Here is a 26,584-nt window from a genome sequence, read left to right as displayed (position 1 = left end):
GCAGAAGGTATGGATAGGTGGTTCACCAAAAAAGATGTACAGAGGACAAATAAGCACAAGAAAAGTTGTTTAACATCATTAGCCATTAAGGAACTGCAAATTAAGACTACAAGATATCACTACATACCTATCAGAATAGCTAAAATTTTTTTTAAAGTGGCAATACCAAATGCTGTCAAATATGTGGAGAAACGGGATCACTCTGACATTGCTGGTAGGAATGTGAAATGGTACAGCCACTCTGAAAAACTGTTTGACAGTTTCTGAAAAAATATGTTGCAACTGCCATATGACCTAACATTTTACATTCTTGGGCATTTATCCCATAGAAATGAACTTATGTTCACACAGAAACCTGTACATGTATATTTATAGCAGCTTTATTCATAATAGCCCCAAACTAGAAACAACCCAGATGTCCTTCATTGAGTGAATGGTTAAACAAACGATGTCTATCCATACTATGGAATTACTCTTAAGCAATAAAAGGAATGATAATTGCAACAGTCTGGATGAATCTCCAGAGAATTATACTGAGTGGAAAAAGCCAATCCCCAGAGGTTACATATTGTATGACTATTTACATAACATTCTTCTTGAAATGACAAAATTATTGAAATGGAGAACAGATTAGTGATTGCCAGGGGTTAATGAGGAGGTGGTAGAGGGAGGGAAGTGGGTGTGGCTGTATGTAAAAGGACAATATGAGGGATCCTTGTGGTGGTGGAAATGTCAGTCTCCTGGTTGTAGTTTTACTAGATGTTACTGTTGAGGGAAACTAGGTAAAGGGTACATGAGATCTCTTTGTATTATTTCTTAGTACTGCATGTGAATCTACAGTTACCTCAAAATAAAAAGTTTAAAGAAAAAAAAAATGAGAGCATGTAAGATTAGCTTTCACCTACCCTTCCTTTCCTGCTGTTTTAGAGGAAGAGGGTGTGTAAGAAGTCCTTTTGTGCTCTCGATATTATTTTCCATTCTCTCCAGGGAAATGTCTATTTCTGATTTCCTGGCAAGTTCTTTTGGTATACCATTTTGTAGAATTACCATTTTTTATGTCTGTCTTTCCCACTCAGTTGCATGACAGTACTGATTTTGTTTTTGTTCACTGCAGTATCCCAGCTGCTACCTGACATATATAGGCACACCAATAAATAATTGTTAAATGAATGATAAATCCCTCTCCTTAACTTCATCATCCAGCTTTTTAAGAGTGGTCATTACTTTATGCCTTCTCTTTACCCCTGTTGTTACTGCCATAATTCATCCTCTTTAATTCTGAACCATTACACTAACTTTACAACTTCTAATCTTTTCCCCACTCCTCTTGTTTCCTCACTAAATCTGATCTTGTTATTGATCTGCTCAAAAGCCTTTCCCTTTTGCTAAAGAAATGGCTCCTTAGCACAGCAGTCCCCAACCTTTTTGGCACCAGGGGACCGGTTTCGTGGAAGACAGTTTTTCCACGGACCAGGGAGGGTGGGGTGGGGGGATGGTTCAGCGGTAACGCAAGCGATGGGGAGCAGCAGATGAAGCTTCGCTTGCTCACCCGCCCCTCACCTCCTGCTGTGCGGCCCGGTTCCTAACAGGCCATGGACCGGTACCGGTCCCGGTCCTGGTCTGCGGCCCGGGGGTTGGGAACCCCTGCCTTAGCACACCAAGCTCTCCTCAACTGACCCCCGGCTACTCAGAGACACATATATACATACACTCCTGTGTCCAGCAACACTCAATTTGGGTCCATTGACCATGATTGCTTTTTCACTTATTGTTTCTGTTGCCTGCATTTTTGAATTTTGGAGCTTTAAAAGCTTGATTGCCATTTTACTATAAGCCACCATAGGTTAGGTGAACAAGTTAAGTGCATTCTGATAAGCTAGTGGACGTTCTTCCTCCCAGCATTCTTTTAAGGGAAGTAAAATAAGCTCCATTAAGAAAGATTGACTTCTCCTGTACTTGTACTCAGTTATGGCAAATATGAGGCATAGCAAGTGTCAGGAATATTTTTTAGTGTAACTATTAGATATAAATTGCTATACCTCAATTTCAAAAGTACCATACCAACTAGTGTTTCAAATTATGTTCCTCTCAGCTGGGTATCATATGTGTATAGTGCTGGTTTCCCTTTTGTGAACATTGTTTTCCATTTATGAAACTTAGTTGTGATTTTGTCCAAGAGTAATATAATATGTAGGATATTAATTTTTGTAAATTTATTTTGTGAGGCACCCAAACCCTGTCTTATCTCTGTTCTTTTATCCCAGTCATTCTTGCTTTCTTCCATTATATGTTGTCTTGCTTCTCTATCACATAAAGTTGTAATTTGAGGGTATAATTAAGATAGTTCACATTGGAAGGCCACTTGATAAAGTTTAGTCATGATCTTGCACGGTATTTCTTAGAGAAGTCACCAAATCTATTCTGGTTTTCCTTTCTTTGTCCAGAAACTTAATCTTGCCTATCAGATTCAGGAAGACTAATTACCCAAACCCACAGTGTACTGAAACTTAGGCCAAGATAGCACTTTACTTACAATGAGAATTATTAAGTGTGGCACAGACTGAATAGTCGTTTCCTCTGACTTTTTTCCCTGTCAAGAATTCCATATGAAAAACCAAATTGTAATCAGAACTTTTTTGTTGAGCATAGATACAGACAGGAAATATAACAATATTAAGATTTGAGAGAGAAATCTACCTATGAAAATCAGATGTAGAACCTCAAAGTAAAAATAAAATTGTAACTCTCTAAAATCTCCAAATTTAACTAAACTTATTCACTTTATAAAAATTTCATCAGAATGTTGGTTTGTGATTTCTTCCTTGATGTTATAGGATCATTTGGCTTTCTTTTTAAATATTCTCTTTGAGGGAGAGAAAAAGGGAAGGAGGGAGTGGGGAGAGGAAATGAGATTTTCTTCTGGTAGTTATTTTCCTTTCCAAGGATAACTTCAAATAATATATAATACATCTCAATGTTACATATAGCAAAATTCCTTTATAAAAATACTTTACCTGTACAAAAATAAAAAATATCTATTTTCTTTAAATAGACTTAAGTCACTCTGTAGAGCTGGGTTAGTAATGATCAGCATCCTTGTTGATAATGGCGTGATGGTGGCTGGTTCATGCCCAGCTACCACACCCAGGAAGCTGCTCTCTGGCAACTGTTCTCTCTCCCTTCCCTTCCTCTTTTCCTCCCTTTCCTAGCCAAGCCACCATCGGAAACTTTCAGTAGGCACTGTGACCCCATGACTTACTGTTTCTGATCTGACATTTGCCCTCTCTGTTAGTCATTTGAGTATGGCATAGGTGTGGTGGTGTGACTCTCAGATTGATACCAGACTTGAAAATTACATAATTTGCAAAAAAAACACTGGGCAGAGTAAAGAAGCAGAGATGGATTGTGGGGAGTGGAATTGGTCACAAAAATGGTATCCCTTTGGGAATAATTAAAGTGTCGGAGATAATTCACTGTAACATTTTGATTTGTATTTGTGATATTTATGCATGTAAAATATGAGCAAAGCAAATTGGACTAAATTCTGATATTTTATGTTGGTCTCAGTCCATCTATAGCTGTATAAATAATACTGTCTAAGTGTTTTATCTGTTTTATGTGGAATGTTTTTCAGGTATTATTTTCCTGGTTCTGAAATGTATCAATATTTTTTAATGCAGCTCTGAAAGATTGGTATTGCTGGCAGGTGGTAGTCTGGAGATCAGTGATGTCACCGAGGATGATGCTGGCACTTATTTTTGTATAGCTGATAATGGAAATGAGACAATTGAAGCTCAAGCAGAGCTTACAGTACAAGGTATGCAAATATTTCCTTTATAAATTTTTAAAATCCTATGTACTTTACGGGTTTGTAATTGTTAAACGTTAATGTGGAAGAGGCAATACTCCATAATAGTTAAGAGTAAGTGGGCTACTTGAGTTCAAATGCTGGGTCTTATACTTCCTAGCTATGTAACTATAGGAAATTTGCTTCTCTGAGCTTCATTTTTCTCATCTGTAAAGTGGAAATAATAAGAGTACTTACCTCATTGGAGTTGTTTTCAGGACTAGAAGAGTAATGCTTGTAAAACTCCCAGAATAGTGACTAGAATATGGTAAAAGCTCAAAGTTAGTTATTGTTGTTATTATCTGTAGTGTAGGGTAGGGAAGGGTGTGATCTATGGCATCTGGAAAGTTCAGTTCATTTTTCTTCTGTCAAAAATGCTTTCTCTTTCTCTTTCTCTGACCCAGAACCACATATCCTAAGCATTGGTGTTCCCTCCTTTAGGGTGAATAGATCACCTAGGAAGGAGTGCACTGTGGCTCTCAACATAACACCTGTTTGATTTGATGATTTCTTTCTTTTCAACTAATGCTGACCATCGCAGCATCTCCCTTATAGGTTCTCTGATTTGGAAGTCAAAATGACCATGGCATGTACACATAATCTCCCCATCTCCCTTGTTCTTCCTCCATATGGAAATGTACCCTCAGAGGAACATTTGCTCTCTCTCCTATGAATTGTCTGCAAATCTGTCTTTGTTTCAAATAAAAATCTTTAAGATCTTCTCTGTTACTTTTAGGGAAATCCAACACTGCTTGGATATGTAGAGGTATATATTAACTCATGATATTCATTATCAAGTTGTCTCAAAGTGTATTATATTTGATAGAATACTTCCTGATACATGGGTTGGGGTGATCTCGTGTTTTATATGAAGGTTTCTTTCTCTTGGTACGTTTTGTGGGTTTCAGAGTGGAAAGTAGTCACATTCCTACTCTGTTTGATAGGAATTGGGGAGCACATTGGGGTTCTGTGCTGGCAGAGGCATAGAATGTTTATATTCTGTATTGCTATTTGTGGGTGGATTCATAATCTCTGAAAAATCAAAAGAGCAGGCCTTAGAGTTCATATAACTGTTACCTCACTTGAGCTCAACCATTGCTCTGGCTAGATAGAAAGTAGGATTAGACCAGTGGTAGAATGACCGATTTCTTTACCTCTATGTAAATGGAACTGGACAAGTAAAATATTAGTGAACTCCCTCTTACTTGGCTTCTGTGCCTCCCTTGGTGGATGTTTTCTCTTTTTGTTTTTTTTTGTTAGTCAGGTTCTTGGCCTGATACTCTCTCCATTTTTCTACCTGTGCCTCAGTTTCCTCCAAAGTAAGGTACCTTGTTATTAGCCTCAAATGGGAGGCATAGTGTCTGCCATATGTATTAGTTACATTTGTCCATGCAATTAATTTCTACTCTTTGTTTTTATTCATTGTATGGAATCTAATTAAGACTCTGTCTATTAGCTTAATTAACTGCAGTTTTTAGTTACAGGATAACACATACATCTGGTACTTTGTATCCTGTTCCATCTTATCATCTGTGCCTAAAGAAAATGCCCTTTAAGTGAATACATTCTAGAAAACTGAGAAAAGAATAAGAGTGAAGAAACCCAGATATTAAAATTAAATAACCTTCTCTAATCAAAACAGCATGGCATTGGCCCAAGAATAGACTAGACAATAGAAAGGAATAAAATCCAGCTGTTACAAGTAATTATGGAACTTTAAAATATTGTCAAAGTGGTACTTCAATTCAGAGGGAAAAAGTGTTTTATTTATTAAAGGGTATTGGTACAAAAAACTTTTAAGTGGAAGGAAATAAAGTTGGATCTCTACTTCAAAGGTCTAAATGTGAAAAGGTGAAGAATATATGGGATAGCGTTTGTATTATCTCTGATGGGAGAGACTATCTTAGGAAAAAGAGAAAATGGCATGTCAAGCAAAAACCAACAAATTCTGACAACATACACATTTTTTAAAAAGTTATAGGAAAACCCTGTGCAGATGATAGACCGGGAGAAAATATTTGTAACACATAACTGAGAAAGGGTCAGAATCATTAAAATAAAGAGACCTTTCAGAAAGAGATTTTTTAAAAAGAAATAACCTAAAGAAAGCTGATAAAGACTGCCAACAGGCAATTCACAGGAGTTTATTAGCTATTTGCATTTCTTCATCAGTAGATAGTCAATTTTACTAGCAGTCAGAAAAATACAAATTTAAAAGATACCATTTTCCCCACCATCATATTGGCAAAAATTAAAAAGATTTTGACCTTCAGAGAATGTGGCGTGGTGCTCAGAACTGAAAAGTATTACTGATACCATGTCACCAGTACAGAACAGAGCGAAAACATCACCTCCTTGCTACTAGATATTGTATTACACAATACAATTTAAGGTTGAACTAGCTTTTTTGATACCCTTATTTTAGGGAGCAACCAAATTCATTTACTTACCAAGTCTTATCAGTAGTCCACCAACTCTTTCTTTTCCTCCCCAGCCTCAATTGGGGAGAATGTCTAAGGTTCTATGTTAGGTCCTTCCATTTTTGCCTACTATTGAAATAGCAGCCTATCTGCTAACTTCTCTGTATCTAACATAGTTTCAGATTGGCTTGAGGCTAATAGTTGTACATATGTGTTTGAGAGTGTCTGCCATGATTTTGATTTTCAGTAGATGACTGGGGAACTCTGGTGCTTAAAAATACCTCAAGGTCAAAAATCTTAGTGAGGAGGCCAATAGAAGAGTTTTGGTTGTTTTTTATTTCACCCAGAAGTTTACACCGAATGCTTTATAAGTCTATGGTTGATGAAAATTTAGAAAACATAGGTAAAAGGTGTTTTCAAAGGTATGAAGCTAGAGATGGCATAAGATCTCTATCCATGAAAGAATTACTCTCTAAACTAGATGCCCCAGGTAGCTTTTTTGGTGGTAAGATGTTCTATTAAATATTAACTTTTCATTCGTCTGCTTGCCTGAAATCTTTGAACTGGGTTGGGAGTGGTTGAAATTGAGCAATACTTCTACACCTTTGATGAAGAAAGTAGTTTCTAGGCTGGTTTCCATTTTCTGTCAAACTAATTCTAGCTGTTGACTCCCTCACCCAAAATCAACTCTGAAGTACCTAGAGGAGTGAGAGGGAATTATGGGGAGACTGAGGCACTATGAACCTGTATGTGTTTATGGATGAGTGAAAGATGGTTTGTGGGGGTGGTGGCTGCAGCCTGGGATGAAGGACTACCAGCGGTAACAGTGAGAAAGTAGATTGGAAGGAGGCTGTTAAATTTTATCTTACTCACTGGTGTTGCCTTGAGACTATCTTTGCCTGTCTTTTCACAGCAGAAATGAACAGGAACGGCCCAGGCTTCCATGTCCATTCAAAAGGTCTACTGGGGCTCTGATGGCATTAATGAAACTGGTATGGCCTGACTGCCCTTAGGGGATCACTTTTCAACTTTTTCCCCCACACTGCCTCCAAACTCCCAGATTGGTAGGTTTTAACCTAGGAAGACTCTGAGGCCAGTGCTATTTCTACCTAAGAATTTAAATATGAAACCTTGACCAGAGGAGTTACCTGTGGAATGCCCAGCAAATTGGAATGAAAAACAGTAGTTCTGAGGTCCTTAGGGCTCTTTGCTCCAGGGCTCATCCTCCTGCAGTTAGGGCTTGGTGACCATGCATGTTCTCAGATAGAGTGGCTGGTACACCAGAAGAACATTAGTTTATAGCCAAACTACTCCCCTGAATTGTACAGCTGCTCTCAGAGAAAGACAACCAAGTGAATAACATATACCATCTGATGGAGAATTAGTGGAAAAATTGACCAAGAATTTAAAATAAGCATGATAAATACATTTAAGGAGATAAGAAAGATATTAGCAATATAATGCAAGAACTAGAAAATGTGAAAACAGAACCAAGTAGAAATATTAGGTATGAAAAATGTAGTGAAGATAAAGAACACGGTAGACTGAGTAATAGTCTAAGGTATACAGCTGATGAACAAACTCCTGAGTTGGAAGATTACATTGAGAAACTCTCTAAGAACATAGCATTAAATGAGAGAATGCATAGAATAAAAGCCAAGGGGTGTGAAAGTTAGATGTAGAAGGGCTTGTATCCAGATAAATAGGAATCCTAGAGGAGATTTGAAATAAAAAGAGAGAAAGAAATATTTGAAGAAATAATTAAGATAAATTTCTCAGAATTAAAGATTAATGGAAGACCTTAGATTGAGAGGGCTTTTAATGACTGCTAAATATTGGAGAGGAGAAAACACTCACCATTAGACTCATTTACAGTGGCTGATAACATCAAAGTCAAAAAGAGCTTCTAAAAGCTCCGAGTGACAAAGAGCAGATCACCTATAAAGGGACAAGAATTAGATTGCACCTAGTGTTGATTTTGAGAGATGTGATTTCAAGAGGACAGTGGAGTAATTTTTTAAAGGTTTAAAGGAAAAGAACATTGAATTCACATAGCATTTATATGTACCCAAAATGTGAGGCGTAGTAAAAATTCTCATCATACAAGACCTAAGAAGGTTTGCTACACAAAAATACACACTGAAAGCACTTTTGGAATGAATACTCAAATAAGAAGAGACACATTCAGGAAAGGCTGTAAGAGATATGGGAGTTTTAAAATGTAGCCCCCAAATTCTTTGAAGTCCTCCTAGTGAGTGCTGGAGTTTATTATACCCCTTGTCCTTGAATCTGAGTGGACTTAGAGCTATTTGAATCAATAGAGATATCACATGACTTCTGAGGCTTATAAAAAGCCATGTAGAGTCCTCTTGGTTCTCTTGAAGTTAGTGCTTTCCAGACACTTCCTCTTGGGATCTCCATCTCAGAACCTAGCTACCATGCTGTGTGAAGCCGAAACCACGAGGAAAGCCTACATTGTAGGTGCTCTAATAGACAGCTCCAGCTGAGACCAACTTTCAGGTCATCTAACCAAGGAACCAGACTTGTGAATGAAGAAGTCTTCAGTTGATTTCAGCCCCCAGCTTTCTGTGTCACCCCCAGACATTCAAGTCTTCTTAGACATTGTGGAGCAGAGATAAGCCATCCCTGCTGTGCCCTGTCGTAATTCCTGACCTACAGGATCTGTGAGCATAAGAAAATAATGGTAGTTTTATGCCAATAATGGCTGTTTTATGTTTTGGGGTTTGCTGTGCAGCATTAGTAACTTGGGAACATTCATTATTGTTCTTTTTTAAAAAGGAGAGAATCAAAGTAAAGAAAAAGTATGTTAATGATAGCCCACTACTAAAATTTTTGACAATACCAAGTAGTGGGTGTAGACAGGTGTATGTGTGTTGTTAGGGGAAAGCTAGAAATACTAATATCTGTATACGTATAGATATAAATATTAAGAAATAAAATATGAGTTTGGAACTTAAGGGCAATTACCACAGAACGAAATAGAATATACATATAACTTTTAAACAGCAGAAGAAAGGTTTATCCAACTGAAAGCACAAAAGGGGGAAAAAATAAACATTGTATACTATAAAGACAAAGTATGAATAAAATGTAGAAATAACTCCCAATATAATGGTAATTAAAATAATGTAAATGGGTCAAACTCATCAATTAAAAGCAGATTGGATTACAAAAACACCCCAATATGTTGTTTGCAAAGATACGCATAAAACTAATAAGACAGTGAGATTTAAAATAAAAGGATGGAAAAGACATAATAGGCAAAACAAAAGAAAGTTGAGGTAGCCATCTAAAAGACAAAAATAGCAGAAGGAACATTTATTCGTAAGAGGAATCATAGATCAAGAAGATATAACACAAAACATATAGTCAGCAAATCACAGCAAGATCTTTTTTGATCAACCGCCTAGAGTAATGGAAATGAAAATACAAATAAACAAATGGGATGTAATTAAACTTAGAAGCTTTTGCATAGCAAAGGAAACCATAAACCAAACTAAAAGACAACCCTCAGAATGGGAGAAAATATTTGCAAACGAAGCAGCTGACGAGGGATTAATCTCCAAAATATACAGACAGCTCATGCACCTCAATATCAAAAGAACAAACAACCCAATCCAAAAATGGGCAGAAGACCTAAATAGACATTTCTCCAAAGAAGATATACAGATTGCCAACAAACACATGAAAGGATGCTCAACATCACTAATCATTAGAGAAATGCAAATCAAAACTACAATGAGATATCACCTCACACCAGTCAGAATGGCCATCATCAAAAAGTCTGCAAAGAGTAAATGCTGGAGAGAGTGTGGAGAAAAGGAAACCCTCCTACACTGTTTGTGGGAATGTAAATTGGTACACCCACTATGGAGAACAGTATGGAGGTTCCTTAAAAAACTAAAAATAGAGCTACCATATGACCCAGCAATCCCACTCCTAGGCATATATCCAGAGAAAACCATAATTCAAAAGGATGCATGCACCCTGATGTTCATTGCCGCGCTATTTACAATAGTCGGGATGGAAGCAACCTAAATGTCCATCAATAGAGGAATGGATAAAGAAGATGTGTTACATATATACAGGATATATGTAACACACTAGGATATTACTCAGCCATAAAAAGGAATGAAATAGTGCCATTTGCAGAGACGTGGATGGATCTAGAGATTGTCATACAGAGTGAAGTAAGTCAAAGAGAAAAATAAATATCATATGATATTGCTTATATGTGGAATCTAGAAAAATGGTAGAGATGAACTTATTTGCAAAGCAGAAATAGAGTCAAGATGTATGGTAATTTACGATTACCAAGGGGGGAAGGGGGGTGGGATGAATTGGGAGATTGGTAATGACATGTGTACACTACTGTGTATAAAATAGATAACTAATGAGGATCTACTGTATAGCACAGGGAACTCTACTCAGTGGTCTGTGGTGACCTAAATGGAAAGGAAATCTAAAAAACATGGGATATATGTATGACTGATTCACTTTGCTGTACAGCAAGAAACTAACACAACATTGTAAAGCAACTATATTCCAATAAAAAGTAATTAAAAAATAAATAAAAGAAAGCTAAACAAAATAATATAGTCAACATAAATATATATGCAGCCTCAAAATATATGAAACAAAAACTAAATAACAGCTGAGGGAAATAGATAAATCAACAATTGTTAAGAGAGTTTACCATACTCCTCTCAGGAAATGACAGAAGAGACAGAAATGTTTAGGTTGGCCAGAGTTACCTCTACTATTTAATAACATAGTTCTACCAGTACCATAAGAGAAGAAAAAGAAATAATAGTGTTGAAATTGGAAGAAGAGATAAGATTGTTCTGTTGACAGATGATTTGATTGTCTACCTGAAATCACCTACAGAATCAGCAAACTAGTATATAATAGAAAACAACATTGGGCAGGTTTGCCATACAGGATAAATTTATCAAAATCAGAATTATTTCTCTATACCAGCAATTATCAATAGAAAATATTTAAAAAGAAGAAATATTTTAAAATAGGTAAATTTTCAATAGGAAAAAACTATAAAATATCTAGAAATATAACTCACCAAGAATATACAAGACCTTTGTCAAGAAAATTTAAAACTCTAGTAGAGAACATAGATGATAAATAAATGGCAAAATAGATATTTCATGCTCTTGGATGGGTTGATATAATATTTAAAATGTCATTCATCCTCCCAAATTAATATAAATTTGGCATATATGAATCAAGATTTTTTTTTTATATATATATTTATTTTTGGCTGTGTTGGGTCTTCGTTTCTGTGCGAGAGCTTTCTCTAGTTGCGGCGAGTGGGGGCCACTCTTCATCGCGGTGCGCGGGCCTCTCACTATCGCAGCCTCTCTTGTTGCGGAGCACAGGCTCCAGACGCGCAGGCTCAGTAGTTGTGGCTCACGGGCCCAGTTGCTCCGCGGCATGTGGGATCTTCCCAGACCAGGGCTTGAACCCGTGTCCCCTGCACTGGCAGGCAGATTCTCAACCACTGCGCCACCAGGGAAGCCCGAATCAAGATTCTTAATTGATTTTTTGATGAACCTAGAAGTTTTCTTCTAAAATGTACATAGAAGAATAAAGGTTTGTGAACTACTGGGTTTGCTATGGAAAGTAAAAAGAGTGGAGAGCTTGCTCTACAAGATATTTAAACGTATTAAAAAGTCACAGTGATTTTTTTTTTTTAAAGAAAGTATTGTCACAAGAACTGAGAAATAGACCAGTGGAAGGAATGAGGAATGGGCTAATTGTTCAGTAAATGGTTTGGGGGGAAATGGCTTCCTAAAATGGAGAGAAAAAAAATTGAATTTCTGTGTTACAATGACCATGCAAATGACTTCCATTTGGTTTAATAGTGACTGAAATTTGAAGGGTAAAACTGTAAAGTTAATAGAAGAAAATGTAGGAGAATAACTTTGTCACCTAGGAGCAGGAAAAGATTACTTTGGGTAAAACTTTAGATGCAGAAATCATGACGTAAAACATTGATGGCTTTGATCGCGTCGCAAATTGATGGTATTTTTCATGAAAGTTCAGGTGATGAAAGAAAAATGAGGAGCAAAGGAAAAGTTAAATATTTGGGTAAATCTAAGTGAATATTGAATATGTAAAATAATAATGTTATATGAGATTTAAAATACAGTACACAAACGTATAAGTCAGGAGTAAGGATACGGAGTTAGTCTTCTAAGGTTCTTAAAATTTCCAGGAAGTGGCGAAAGTACTACTTTATATTAGAGATTAATAAGGCAAGGATGTGTACTGTAATCTCTGTGGGAAGCCTTGAAAGAATAATAGAAGAATCTATAACTAACAAGATAATAGAAGAAGAAAATAAAAATAAAATTAAAAATTCTCCAAAAGAAGGTATGAAAGGAAAGGAAAAGGAACATAGAATAAGATGGACTAATAGAAAACAAATAGTGGGATGGTAAGTTTAAATACAAATATATCAGTAATTGTAAATGGACTAACTACTCTAATTAAAAGTCAGATTGGAAAGAAATTAAAACCTAACTATGTATTACTTGTATGAGAGACACACTAAATATAAGGATACAGAAAATTTGAAAATTACAAGGATGGAAAAAGGTAAACCATGCCTAAACTAACTGGAAAAAAGCTGTTGTAGATACCAAGCAAAAAAGCAAGATGCATACAGATAAAGTGGGACATTTCATATTATTAATAGTTAATATACCAGGAAAATAAAACCATTTTAAGTATGTATTACCTCATAACATAATCTCAAAATGTGAAAGGCAGAAACTGATAGAACTACAAGGAGAAGTAGACGAGACAAACCCACAGTCCTAGTGATAAATTTTAACACACTTCAGTAGCTGATAGGATATGTAGCACAAGGCAAATAAGTACAAACAAAATAAAAACCACAAACAGTTATAATACAGAACTGAACAACACAATTAACGAACTTGACCTTATTGACATTTATAAAATATTGCACCAAACAAATAAACTCTATGTTTTATAAGTGCCTGTGAACCGTTACTATTGGGTGGGCCAAAAGGTTCCTTCAGTTTTTTCCGTAAGATGACTTTAGTAGCACTTAGATGTCTTCAACTTCATTTGAAACAATTTTGTTAGATTGTATGTGACAGCTGTCACATCAGCGTGCATTTAAAGCAAGACTTATCAAAATTGGTGAATTGTTGTAGAGCCATTTTAATATTGAAGATGGAAGAAAAAAGCAAAATTTTTGGCATATTATGCTTTATTATTTCAAGAAAGGTAAAAACGCAACTGAAACACAAAAGAAGATTGTGCAGTGCATGGAGAAGGTGCTGTGACGGATCAAACGTGTCAAAAGTGGTTTGCCAAGTTTCATGCTGGAGATTTCTCGCTGGACAATGCTCCACAGTCGGGTAGACCAGTTGAAGTTGATAGCGGTCAAATCGAAACAATAACTGAGAACAATCAACGTTATACCACACGGGAGATAGCCAACATACTCAAAACATCCAAATCAAGTGTTGAAAATCATTTGTGCCAGTTTGGTTATGTGAATCGCTTTGATGATAGGGTTCCACATAAGTTAAGCGAAAAAATCCTTCTTGACCGTATTTCCCCATGCGCTTCTCTACTTAAATATAATGAAAATGTTCCGTTTTTAAAACAAATTGTGACGGGTGATGAAAGTGGATACTGTACAACAGTGTGGAATGGAAGAGATCGTGGGACAAGTGAAATGAACCACCACCAACCACACCAAAGGCCGGTCTTCATCCAAAGAAGGTGATGTTGTGTATATGGTGGGATTGGAAGGGAGTCCTCTTATTATGAGCTCCTTCTGGAAAACCAAATGATAATTCCAACAAGTATTGCTCCCAGTTAGACCAGCTGAAAGCGGCACTCGCTGAAAAGCATCCGGAATTAGTCAACAGAAAACACATAATCTTCCATCAGGATAATGCAGCAAGACTGCATGTTTCTTTGATGACCAGGCAGAAACTGTTACAGCTTGGCTGGGAAGTTCTGATTCATCTGTCGTATTCACCAGACATTGCACCTTTGGATTTCCATTTATTTTGGTCTTTACAATATTCTCTGTTTTTTTTTAACATCTTCATTGGAGTATAATTGCTTTACAATGGTGTGTTAGTTTCTACTTTATTACAAAGTGAATCGATGGAAAAAATTTCAGTTCCCTGGAAGACTGTAAAAGGTACCTGGAACAGTTCTTTGCTCAAAAAGATAAAAAGTTTTGGGAAGATGGAATTATGAAGTTGCCTGAAAAATGGCAGAAAGTAGTGGAACAAAAGGGTGAATACGTTGTTCAATAAAGTTCTTGGTGAAAATGAAAAATGTATCTTTTATTTTTACCTAAAAAACCGAAGGCACTTTTTGGCCCACCCAATAAAATATACCATATACTGACTACAGGACAAATCTTAAATTTGAGAGAATAGAAATTCTATAGGTTTGACCGCTGTGGAATTAAGGTTGGAACTAATTACAGAAAAGTGGCTTTAAAAAAAAAAGATAAGTTGAAGATCTCCTAGTGTTTGAAACTTAAGTGAATCACTTTGAAATAATCTATGGGTCAGAAATGAAATGATGAAAATTTAAAAATAAGTCGTATCTCTGTTAGCTTAACCTTTCAAAACTTAGGGGATGCTTAGAGGAAATTTATAGCCTTAAGTACATATATTAGAAGGGAAGAAATGCTGAAAATTTAGTGATTTAAATATGTATCTCAATGAATGGATAAAGAAATTGTGGTATACACACAGACAGTGGAATACTACTCAGCCATAAAAAGGAATGAAATAATGCCATTTATAGCAACATGGATGGAGCTAGAGATTATCATACTAGTTGGAGTATGATACAAATGAAATTATTTACAAAATAGAAACTCACAAACATAAGAAAACAAACTTATGGTTACCAAAAGGGAAGGGTGGGGGGAGGGAAAAATTGGAGTTTGGGATTAGCAGATACAGACTTCTCTATATAAAATAGATAATAGGTACTGTACTGTATAGCACAGGGAACTATATTCAATATCTCGTAATAACCTATAATGGAAAAGAATCTGAAAAAGAATATATATATATTATATATATATGACTGAATCACTTTGTTGTACACCAGAAACTAACACAATATTGTAAATCAACTGTACTTCAGTAAAATAAATAAATATCCATCTCAAAAAAGCTTAAAAAAGAATAGCAAATTTAACCCAAAGAAAAGTAATCATAAGAGCAAAAATTAATGAAATAGAAAACAAACATTCAAAATAAAGAGTTTCAGCAAAGCCAGAAGTTGATTCTTGTAAAGAATAACAAGACAAGACTTGCATATAACTTGACAAGGTCTTTATTTAGACCAGGAGTCAGCAAAATACAGCTCGTGGACCAAGTCTGCCAACCCCTTCGTTTTATTCAGCCTGTGAACTAAAAATAGTTTATATAGTTTTAAATGGTTGAACAATATCAGAAGAATAATATTTAGTGATATATAAAATTTTATGAAATTCAGATTTTATTGTCCATAAATAAAGTTTTATTGGCACACAGTCACACTTATTTATGTATTGACTGTGGCTGCTTTCATGCTATAGCAAAGGAGTTGAGTAGTTGTGGTGGAGACCACATGGCCCACAAAGCCTAAAATATGTAGTATCTGGCCCTTTTCAGAAAAAGTTTCAACCTCTGATATAGACTGTATAAAGAACTATAGATCAGTAAGTAAACAAAGACAGATAATCCAGTAGAAAACGGGCAAGACTTGAACAGCTACCTCACAGGTCTCCAGGTGACTATTAAAAATTTGAAGAAGAGGTTCTTATCATTAGTTCTTAGAGAAATATAAAGCCACAATGAGGTACCACTGTACTCCACCAGAGTGGTTAAAACTCAAGAGACTAACAATACCAGGTGTTGGCTAAGATGAGGAACAATAATGGGGACTCTAATATACTGCTGTTAGGACTATACATTGATTTAATCACTGTTTGGCAGACTCTACTAAAACTGCATACAAACGTTATCTTTTACAATGGTTGTATTCCTAGGAGTATACTCATCAGAAGTATATAACTATATGCATCAAAAAACATGCATGATAATGTTCTCACCAGCTTTATTCACAGTAAATCAAAACCAGAAACAATCAGCCATAGAATAGATAGTGTTCTAATCATACAGTGGCATATTATCAACAACGAAAATTGACAGACCACCGCACAACAACATGGATAATACCACTGAATCAAAAAAGCCAGGCACGAGATAATACATACTGTATGATTCCATTTTTATAAAGTTTAAAAATAGGCAAAACTAACCTATGGTTTTATTTTTTTTAATCTTATTTATTTTTTTATATATCAGGTTCTTATTAGTTATCAATTTTATACATATTAGTGTATATATGTCAATCCCAGTCTCCCAATTCATCACGATAGTGATCACTTTTGGACACGGGCAGGGTAGTGACTATTGCACAATGGGGTTTCTGGTGTGTTAATGTTCTATTTCATAATCTAGGTGGTATTTACAGTAATTCAAGCTGTAATGTTAATGTGTGTCACATGAGGCCTTCTCTTTTAGTTTATAGATAGGAAGTCACTATGTACAAAAAATTTTTGGAAAATTTTATTTTGAATCTTGTCCCATAACTGAAAGTATTTATTTCTTTTTCTGATGGGGAAAGCAGTTTATGAGAAATGGTTGGAGGTTATATATGTGTATTTATTTATATAGTTATATTTATAGTCATAGCTGTCTGATTTCTGTTATTTTTTAAAAAATTACAGCTACAGGAAATGCCTTAGTGAGTGTTAATGCAGAAAGGGTTATAAGTTCAGTCTTCATCTGTTAAATATTTCAAATTTATTGTTTAATCGTTAACTCCTGGGATTTCTACACATGCTGTGACGTGAATTAGCTCATCGTGTATTTCCTGTCATCTCAGATTGTCGATAACACTTAAAATGGGTCATGAGTTTTTTTTTTTAAACAGGGATTTTTCCTTTTCTCTTAAAACATTCATAATTGCCTATGATACACATCCTCCCTCCCCCACAAAAGAATAAATTTTTCCACTTGTATTTTTGTGAGACAAATTGATAAATTCTAAATTGACTTTGTCAATACTCATAACAAATCTATCACTGAAGTTTTAAATTACACCATCTTTCTCTGAAGTCATACCCTAACATCACCCTATTGGGTTGGCCAAAAGTTCCTTCGGTTTTTAATTAAAAATAAAAGATACATTTTTCATTTTCACCAAGAACTTTATTGAACAGCATATTCATCCTTTTGTTCCACTGCCTTCTGCCATTTTTCAGGCAACTTGATAATTCCATCTTCCCAAAACTTTTAATCTTTTTGAGCAAAGAACTGTTTCGGGTACCTTTTACAGTCTTGCAGGGAATTGAAATTTTTTCCATTAAGAGAATATTGTAAAGACCAAAATACATGGAAATCCGAAGGTGCAATGTCTGGTGAATATGATGGATGAATCAGAACTTCCCAGCCAAGCTGTAACAGTTTCTGCCTGGTCATCAAAGAAACATGCAGTCTCGCTGCGTTATCTTGATGGAAGATTATGCGTTTTCTGTTGACTAATTCCGGATGCTTTTCAGCGAGTGCCGCTTTCAGTTGGTCTAATTGGGAGCCGTACTTGTTGGAATTAATCATTTGGTTTTCCAGAAGGAGCTCATAATAGAGGACTCCCTTTCAATCCCACCATATACACAACATCACCTTCTTTGGATGAAGACCGGCCTTTGGTGTGGTTGGTGGTGGTTCATTTCACTTGCCTCACGCTCTCTTCCATTCCACGCTGTTGTACAGTGTCCACTTTTCATCGCCGTCACAATTTTTTTTTAAAACGGAACATTTTCATTATATTTAAGTAGAGAATCGCATGCGGAAATAGTCAAGAAGGTTGCTTTTTCGCTTAACTTATGTGGAACCCAATCATCAAAGCGATTCACATAACCAAGCTGGCGCAAATGGTTTTCAAAGCTTGATTTGGATATTTTGAGTATGTTAGCTATCTCCCGTGTGGTATAACGTTGATTGTTCTCAGTTATTGTTTCGATTTGACCGCTATCAACTTCAACTGGTCTACCCGACCATGGAGCATCGTCCAGCGAGAAATCTCCAGCATGAAACTTAGCAAACCACTTTTGACACATTTGATCAGTCACAGCACCTTCTCCATCCACTGCACAAATCTTCTTTTGTGTTTCAGTTGTGTTTTTACCTTTCTTGAAATAATAAAGCGTAATATGCCAAAAATGTTGCTTTTTTTCTTCTGTCTTCAATATTAAGATGGCTCTACAAAAATTCACCAATTTTGATAAGTTTTTTTTTTAAATGCATGCTGATATGACAGCTGTCACAATACAATCTAACAAAATTGTTTTGAATGAAGTTAAAGATCACTAAGCGCTACTAGAGACATTTTACGGAAAAAAACCGAACGAACCTTTTGGCCAACCCAGTACTGCTCCTACCCTTCTATTCTGCTCACTCTCATCTCTGTCCACATTAAGACATTGGTCTCCCCTTTTCTCCCAGTCTTCTTCGTGATCTAACTTTCCTTTACTTCATGATTAATTACAGTGTTCTGCTCTCATTTATTAAAACTCTCAGTTCTCTTGGCTTAGGATAACCGCAAACTCCTTATGGCATATGTACAGAGCACACCCAGACCCTTCATGTGTTAACTACTTCTCTGTGGTACCTCTCAGTTAACAACAGTCTCTGGACCCAGCATGCCTGGGTTCCAGTCTTACATCTGTCACTTAGCTATGTGAACTTGGCCAAGTTATTTAACTTATGTGTTTCTTCATTTCTTTTATCAGTTAAATGAGTTATTATAAGGGTTAATTAAATAAACTTCTGGCACTCTTCCACCTGAACCTTGCATGGAAATGGATTCATCTTTATCAGACAGCATTTAGGATCTGAACATACTATGCAATTTGATGGCTCTGTTCCCTGTATCCTTTCACCCACAGCTAAAATTTCTAGATAGTTCTTAAAGAATAGTTCACCTCACTCCTCTTTGAAGCTTTTCATAACCATTCTCTTACCCTCAGGTAATTATTATGTCTCTTAAAATAGCTCTCTTTTTACCAGTAGTTTTTCTCACTGATTTGTTTATGTGCCTTTCCCCACTACTGCTAGACTGAGGTCCTTATCAACAGGGACTGGTCTTAATAAATTTTTATCATTGTAGATTATCAGCAAATAATTATTGAATATATGAATGAAACTTTGTGTTGAAACCGTGAAATATGACAACTAGAACGATATCATGTTTGTGGTTACTTTATTCATGTTTTCCTTTGTACCTTTTCATAGACTTTTAGTATTTTAAAAGCAACTGAGATTTATTTATTTATTTACTTACTTACTTTTTTAAATTGAAGTACAGTTGATTTACAAGTTGTCTTAGTTTCTGGTGTACAGCAAAGTGATTCAGTTATACATATATATACTTTTCATATTCTTGTCCATTGTAGTTTATTACAGGATATTGAATATAGTTCCCTATGGTATACAGTAGGACCTTGTTGTTTATCTATTTTATATATAGTAGTTTGTATCTGCTAATCCCAAACTTCTGATTTATCCCTACTCCCACCTTTCCCCTTTGGTAACCATAAGTTTGTTTTCTATGTCTATGAGTCTGTTTCTGTTTTGTAAATAAGTTCATTTGTATCATATTTTAGGTTCCACATATAAGTGATATCATATGATATTTGTCTTTCTCTTTCTGACTCACTTCACTTAGTATGGTAATCTCTAGGTCCATCCATGTTGCTGCAGATGGCATTATTTCATTCTTTTTTATGGCTGAGTAGTATTCCATTGTGTGTGTGTGTGTGTGTGTGTGTGTGTGTGTGTGTGTGTGTGTGTACACACCACATCATCTTTTTTAAAAATTTATTTTATTGAAGTATAGTTGATTTACAATGTTGTGTTAATTTCTGGTGTACAGCAAAGTGATTCAGTTATACACAGATATATTCTTTTTCATATTCTTTTCCATTATGGTTTATTACAGGATATTAAATATAGTTCCCTGTGGTAAAAAGTAGGACCTTGGTGTTTATCCCTTCTATGTATAATAGTTTGCATGCTACTCCCAGACTCCTAATTTATCCCTCTCCCCCCTTTCCCCTTTGGTTAACCATAAGTTTGTTTTCTATGTCTTTGAGTCTGTTTCTGTTTTGTAAATAAGTTCATTTGCATCATTTTTTAAGATTCCACATATAAGTGATATCATATGATATTTGTCTTTCTCTGTCTGACTTACTTGAGTAGTATTCCATTGTATGTATATACCACATCTTCTTTATCCATTCATCTCTAGATGGACGTTTAGGTTGCTTCTATGTCTTGGCTATTGTAAATAGTGCTTCTATGAACATTGGAATGCATGTATCTCTTTGAATTATAGTTTTCTCCAGATATATGCCCAGGAGTGGGATGGCTGGATCATGTGCTAGGTCTATTTTTAATTTTTTGAGGAACCTCCATACTGTTTTCCATAGTAGCTGCACTAATTTACATTCCCACCAACAGTGTAAGAGGGTTTCCTTTTCTCTACTCCCTCTCCAGCATTCATTATTGGTAGACTTTTTGATGATGGCCATACGGACTGGTAGTTTTGATTTGCATTTCTCTAATGATTAGTGAAGTTGAGCATCTTTTCATGTGCCTGTTGGCCATCTGTATGTCTTCTTTGGAGAAATGTTTATTTAGGTCTTCTGCCCATTTTTTGATTGGGTTGTTTGTTTTTTTGATATTGAGCTGTTTGTATATTTTGGAAATGAATTCTTGTCGGTCACATCGTTTGCAAATACTTTCTCCCATTCCGTGGGTTGTCTTTCTGTTTTGTTTATGGTTTCATTTGCTGTACAAAAGCTTTAACATTTGATTAGGTCCCATTAGTTTATTTTTGCTTTTATTTCTGTTGCCTTGGGAGACTGACTTAAGAAAACATTGCTATGATTTATGTCAGAGAATGTTTTGCCTGTGTTCTCTTCTAGGAGTTTTATTGTGCCATGTCTTATATTTAAGTCTTTAAACCATTTTGAGTTTATTTTTGTGTGTGGTGTGAGGGAGTGAAAAGCAACTGCGGTTTTTTTTTTAAAACCACTAAAAGATTATTCTGGAGGAAGATGAACCATTACCCTCATTTATATTATTGAGGTCATAATTGTCACCTTCATATACACATATGTTCACAAACAGTACTTTATCATCTTTATTAATTCCCATTCTTGACCTTTTGAGGTCTTCCATAGTCACCATAAAACTTAAAAAAAAATACTGAAATCATTAAAGATGAGCTTTCTTCCAAATGGCTGCTTTAAAACCCTTAAAATCCATATTTGCCTTCTTGGTGTGCATTGAATCCCTTCATCTTTACTTATAACCCATGAAATGCTCCACTACTTTGGCTTGATAACACTGTATTTATCTTGTTTCTCCTCTTATTTCCCTGTCCATTTCTTTTGTTTTCATGAGCATCTTTTCTTCAACTTTCTCATTAAAATATTAGTGTTCCACAAAGTTCTGTCTTCAACCTATTATTCTTCACGCTCACGGTTTCAGATATAACTTACATAACAGTAACTCCCAGATTCCTAGACCAGACCCTCTGCTGAGCTTCAGACATTTCTAATTGGATGCCCCTAGGTACCTCAAACTTCACCTGTCCAAAACTGAACTTAACATTTTTCCCTAAATATCTTTCTCCTCTGATTTTTCTGTATCTCAGTGGTATCACTGCCCACCTATTCACTTTTGCTAGAAATCTGGGAATCATTCTTGATCATTCCGATCTTCTAAATTTCTTCCCACATCCAATTCTTTAGTCTTTCTTTCTCCTTGCTTTTACTGCCCTAGTTCAAGTTTAGTTAATCTTTTTCTGAGACAGTGGCAGTAGTATCCTAACTGGTCTCTCTTGTTCTAACCTGGTCCCTTATGAAATCCATTCTTCAGAGTGGCTAAAGTGATCAAAATCCTTTAATTAAAAACTTGGAAAAATAATTGCAGCAGATATAAGTGGCACTTATAAATTAATAAGAATGAAAGAAAGCCTCAGTTGAAGAAAAGGGAAAGATAAAATAGTCTGTTTATGAAACTGAACAGTTGACCTGAAAAGAGTTCAGCCTTGCTAATAGTGGAATAAATGCAGGTTAATGTAGCCCCCTTTTTTGGCCTATATGGAGAGTTTTAAAATAATAACCTACTCAGCAAAATTACAGTAAAATGGGGATTCTCCTACATTGCTGGTAGTAGTAGTGCAAATTTAATCTTTTTGGAGAGCAGTTTGATGATATAATTAAAAAGGCTTAAAATTTGCACCCACTTTGACCAGCAGTTCTACTTCTCATAATTCACTTTAATGAAATAATCCTGGATGTGTGTAAAGATTTATGCATAGAAATTGCAGTGATATGTATTTATTGGAATGATAGATATTTAATGGAGAAAAATTGTAAACCTTTTAAATGGCCAACAATAGCTGATTGGTTAAATAAATAATGGTCTCTTCATATATCAGAATACTATGCATCCAGCAAAAATCATATTTTAGAAGACTATTAAATGACAAGATAAAATGCTTTGAATATATTAAATGAGGAAAAGTAAGGTGCCAAAGTACCATGTGAGAGATATGATTTGTGTCCTGAAGTTATGGTGTAAATTGGGTCATATTCTTTGACTTTCTTCTTAAAATTACCTCAAACCAAATAGCACGAAGCCTTAAATATCTTCCTCGTGAGGTCTCCTCCCTGTAATTTTCAGAATACTGGATACTTACTTGTCTTGAAGGGGTCATTTTTCTTCCAAATGCCAAGCAGAGCGAGAACGAGAGTCTGAGTCTGAGCAATATTGCCACTGCTTCTCAAAGTATTTTAATTTCAAGGGCAACAGCTAGCTGCTGAGAAACCCCATACAGTTGTTTTGTTGTTCCGTCCCTTCTGCCTAGAATCTTTCTCTTCCCACCCTCTTGCCTGGCTTTCTTCAGAAATCTCTGAAACTCTGGCCCTGCTCACTCCCATCTCTTGTGCCCATCCTCTTCCCACCTCCTTCCATTAGGTACTTTTTAGTTTTGCACATATACCTTATACATACCTTACTTGCTTTACCTGTCACATTTAAATTTCTTTTCATTTTGTGTATCTTTCTCTCCTACCATTCTGAGTTCCTTGAAGACAGGACTAGGTTTTGTCAACTTTTAGATCCTTAGTACCTAATGTAGTGCATGGCACTGCGTATTTGACAACTAGTGGATGAGATGTTGGGACATTTTTATAGTTTGCTGTCTTTATCCAGACTATTTCACAATTTCACTTTATAAACTTTACATTTTTGAAGTCCTTGCTATAAATTAAGAATGATTTACAGTTGTTTTATAATCCTGTGTTGGGACCTGAATCATTTTGGATTGGTTTTGCAATTCTTAGATTTTTATTGCATCAGTGGTCATGTTAGCTTTCAGATAAATCCCATATTTTACAAGCTTGAAATAATTTTCTAATAGTTATGTAAATTTATTCTGAACTACAGTAGCCTCATTTCCATGGTAACTAACCACCTTCAGGAGAGAACCTGCAGGTATTCTAGAAAAGACAAGGAATATCCACATGAAATAAAATGAAATGTGATATAAGGTTAGAACCTAGATTTATGTGGAATACAGGTGCACGGTTTTTGACCATGAAAATGTTACAGAATAGAAGAGCCATTGAGATGCCTGAAGATTCTACCTGCTTGTTGTTTGTGCATTAGTCAAAATACAGCATGAGAAGAACTCAACTCTCTATTGTGATTTTATGTTAACAAGTGACCCTAATCAGGGGGAAGCTTTGTGGGACAAATAAGCAGGAATTGTGGTATAGAAATGGATCCCTGGTTTCTATAAAACCACTAAGAGATCAGCACTGAACCTCATAGAAGGAATAGAGTATGATGAAAAGAGAGATCTTTTTGGTGGCATGTCGCTGTTTTCCAGTGTCTGGCCATGTGATCTTGGATCAGTTTACTTCAGCTTCATTTTTCTTATTTGTAAAATGAAGATGAGAACACCTTCTTTGTAGTGATGGTGTAAAGAAGATGCCTAATATAGCACCTGACGCATTGTAGGCATTTAGTAAATGTGCCTCAGCTAATGTCCCCGGGGTTCAAAGAATCTTTCCTTTCTATCTAAGCCCTTTTCACTTGATCCTACTTTCTTTGGTTCTTTTTTGCCTGTTTACCTAGATTCTGCTTCTTCCTTGGATCATTCAGATTGACATTTCAGAAGACTTTCTGTTTTGGTTTTGTCGCATGCCACTAACCATCACATGACCTTTGCACCATATTTTGCAGTCCGTGAGCCAGGCCGGTTACACTTCACTCTTGTGCCCAGTCTAGTGCATGCTGGACTTTTGCTTGTCTAGATGAGCAGATTGGACAAAATATTAATAAGCATTCTTCAGTCTTTATTTAAAGAACATAAGAATTGTAATATTAGGACAAAGTCATCCCCTTCTAGCCCAGAAATAAGTGAGGAAGTTTGACTGTTATCTTTGGCATTACTACTCTACTTCCTAAATTACGTGTCTTGACCTCAGAATTTTAAGCATAGCCCACTCCGGGTCTCTTATTCATTGATTTTAGATATATTCAGTATTTCTGAGGGAATATGTTCTATATGGTATTTACTGTCTTACTTTTATTGAACAATATTTCTTTTACTTTAAGGGGTGCTATCAAATTTACCAAATTTGTTGCAGAGATCCATGCTAGGAAGAATGTCAGTAATTTTAGTCATATTGTCAGTAAGTTTCTCATATTAAATATATTACGTCTCTTAAACTCCCATTCTCTTCTTTAATTTTAGTTATATTCCTCTTTCTTCATTAAAGAGACGATAGCCAGAATTGGGAGCAGCAGAAGTTTTATGAACCTCTTACTAAAAATTGAACTCAGAAGCTCCAAAATGGGAAGTAGAAAGATAATCTCCTAGTGAGAAGAATATCTAGAACATATTTCTTCTTCATTGCAGATTTCTTCCACCTTTACACAGTCCCACTCCCTACCATTGTTTATTGATGACACTTGCAGATAAACCCAGTTTATACACAGGGATGGGATCTTGCCCCAACAGGAGTATCTTATCTCAGTACAACACAGTTACCCTTAATTTATCTGAAATGTAGCTGCTTTGAATCGTAATCTACATTCCGGAATAACTGCCAAAAAGCTATATGAATCTAAATCTATTCTGCTTTTTCCCAATCCCCATTGTAATGATAACCAACATTTTACTGGTCTTTTTGTCCAGAAAGATTTCTTAGATTGAGATCATGTCAGAGATTTTCAAACTTTTTTATTGGGGGGGGGGTGTGCAGGAGGCAAGGAACTAAAAAGTAAAATCTCATTTTGAAAGCCAGAAATTTAAAATATTGATAGATAAATATGGCATTACTCTACTGGAGGCTGGGCAGGGTGGGCGTAGAGTTTCCTCACACCATCCTCTTCATTGCTTACTTAGATTTTTTTCTGGTCTGTGATTACAAAAACAGAATTTCAATGACTATCTTAAAAATAATATCAAAGATATTTTTCAAGCAGTATTTATTCAGTATCTACTGTAAATTAGGCAGAAGGCAGAATCTAGTTTCACTGGAGATAGAATCAAATAGGATGCAGTTCTCATCCTCAAGGATACAGTAGGCAACACAGAAAAGTAATTAAGCATTTCTAGCCCAGAATGACAAAAGCTGCATTATTATGTGTCAGCCGTGTCTTTGAGACTCATTCTTGTCCAGTTGATTTCAGTGATTCTTGTTCAGAAAGTAGAAAAAAATGGCACTTGATGTTTTTAACAGATAAATTTATTCCTTGAATTTTTGACATCACATTGTGAATCAGAAAAGGAAAATGAGTCCAAACTTTTTTTTAATTGTTCTTTGCCATTTGAGACAACATGGATGGACCTTGAGAGCATTATACTAAATGAAATAAGTTAGAGAAAGACAAATACCATATGATTTCGCTGATAGATGGAATCTTTTTTTTTTTTTTTAAATAAATTTATTTATTTATTTATTTTTGGCTACGTTGGGTCTTCGTTGCTACGTGTGGGCTTTTCTCTAGTTGCAGAGAGCAGGGGCTACTCTTCATTGGGGTGTGCAGGCTTCTCATTGCAGTGGCTTCTCTTGTTGCAGAGCACGGGCTCTAGGCGTGCGGACTTCAGTAGTTGTGGCGCATGGGCT

The 26,584-nt window shown here is 35.7% G+C and overlaps 1 protein-coding gene across 9 annotated transcripts in view; it reads left to right on the top strand.

The window, feature by feature from the left end:
- Positions 1–26,584, top strand: part of NEO1 (neogenin 1) — a 240,219-nt gene that overhangs the window by 85,827 nt on the left and 127,808 nt on the right. For all 9 annotated transcript variants that reach the window (XM_061180093.1, XM_061180091.1, XM_061180088.1 and 6 more), the window contains one exon: positions 3,681–3,817. In XM_061180093.1, the coding sequence (XP_061036076.1) occupies positions 3,681–3,817 (137 nt within the window). The remainder of the gene's footprint in view (positions 1–3,680; positions 3,818–26,584) is intronic.

This window comes from Eubalaena glacialis, chromosome 2, assembly GCF_028564815.1.
Source record: "Eubalaena glacialis isolate mEubGla1 chromosome 2, mEubGla1.1.hap2.+ XY, whole genome shotgun sequence".
NCBI classification, from domain to species: Eukaryota; Metazoa; Chordata; class Mammalia; order Artiodactyla; family Balaenidae; genus Eubalaena; species Eubalaena glacialis.
This window is presented reverse-complemented; position numbering and strand designations above follow the sequence as displayed.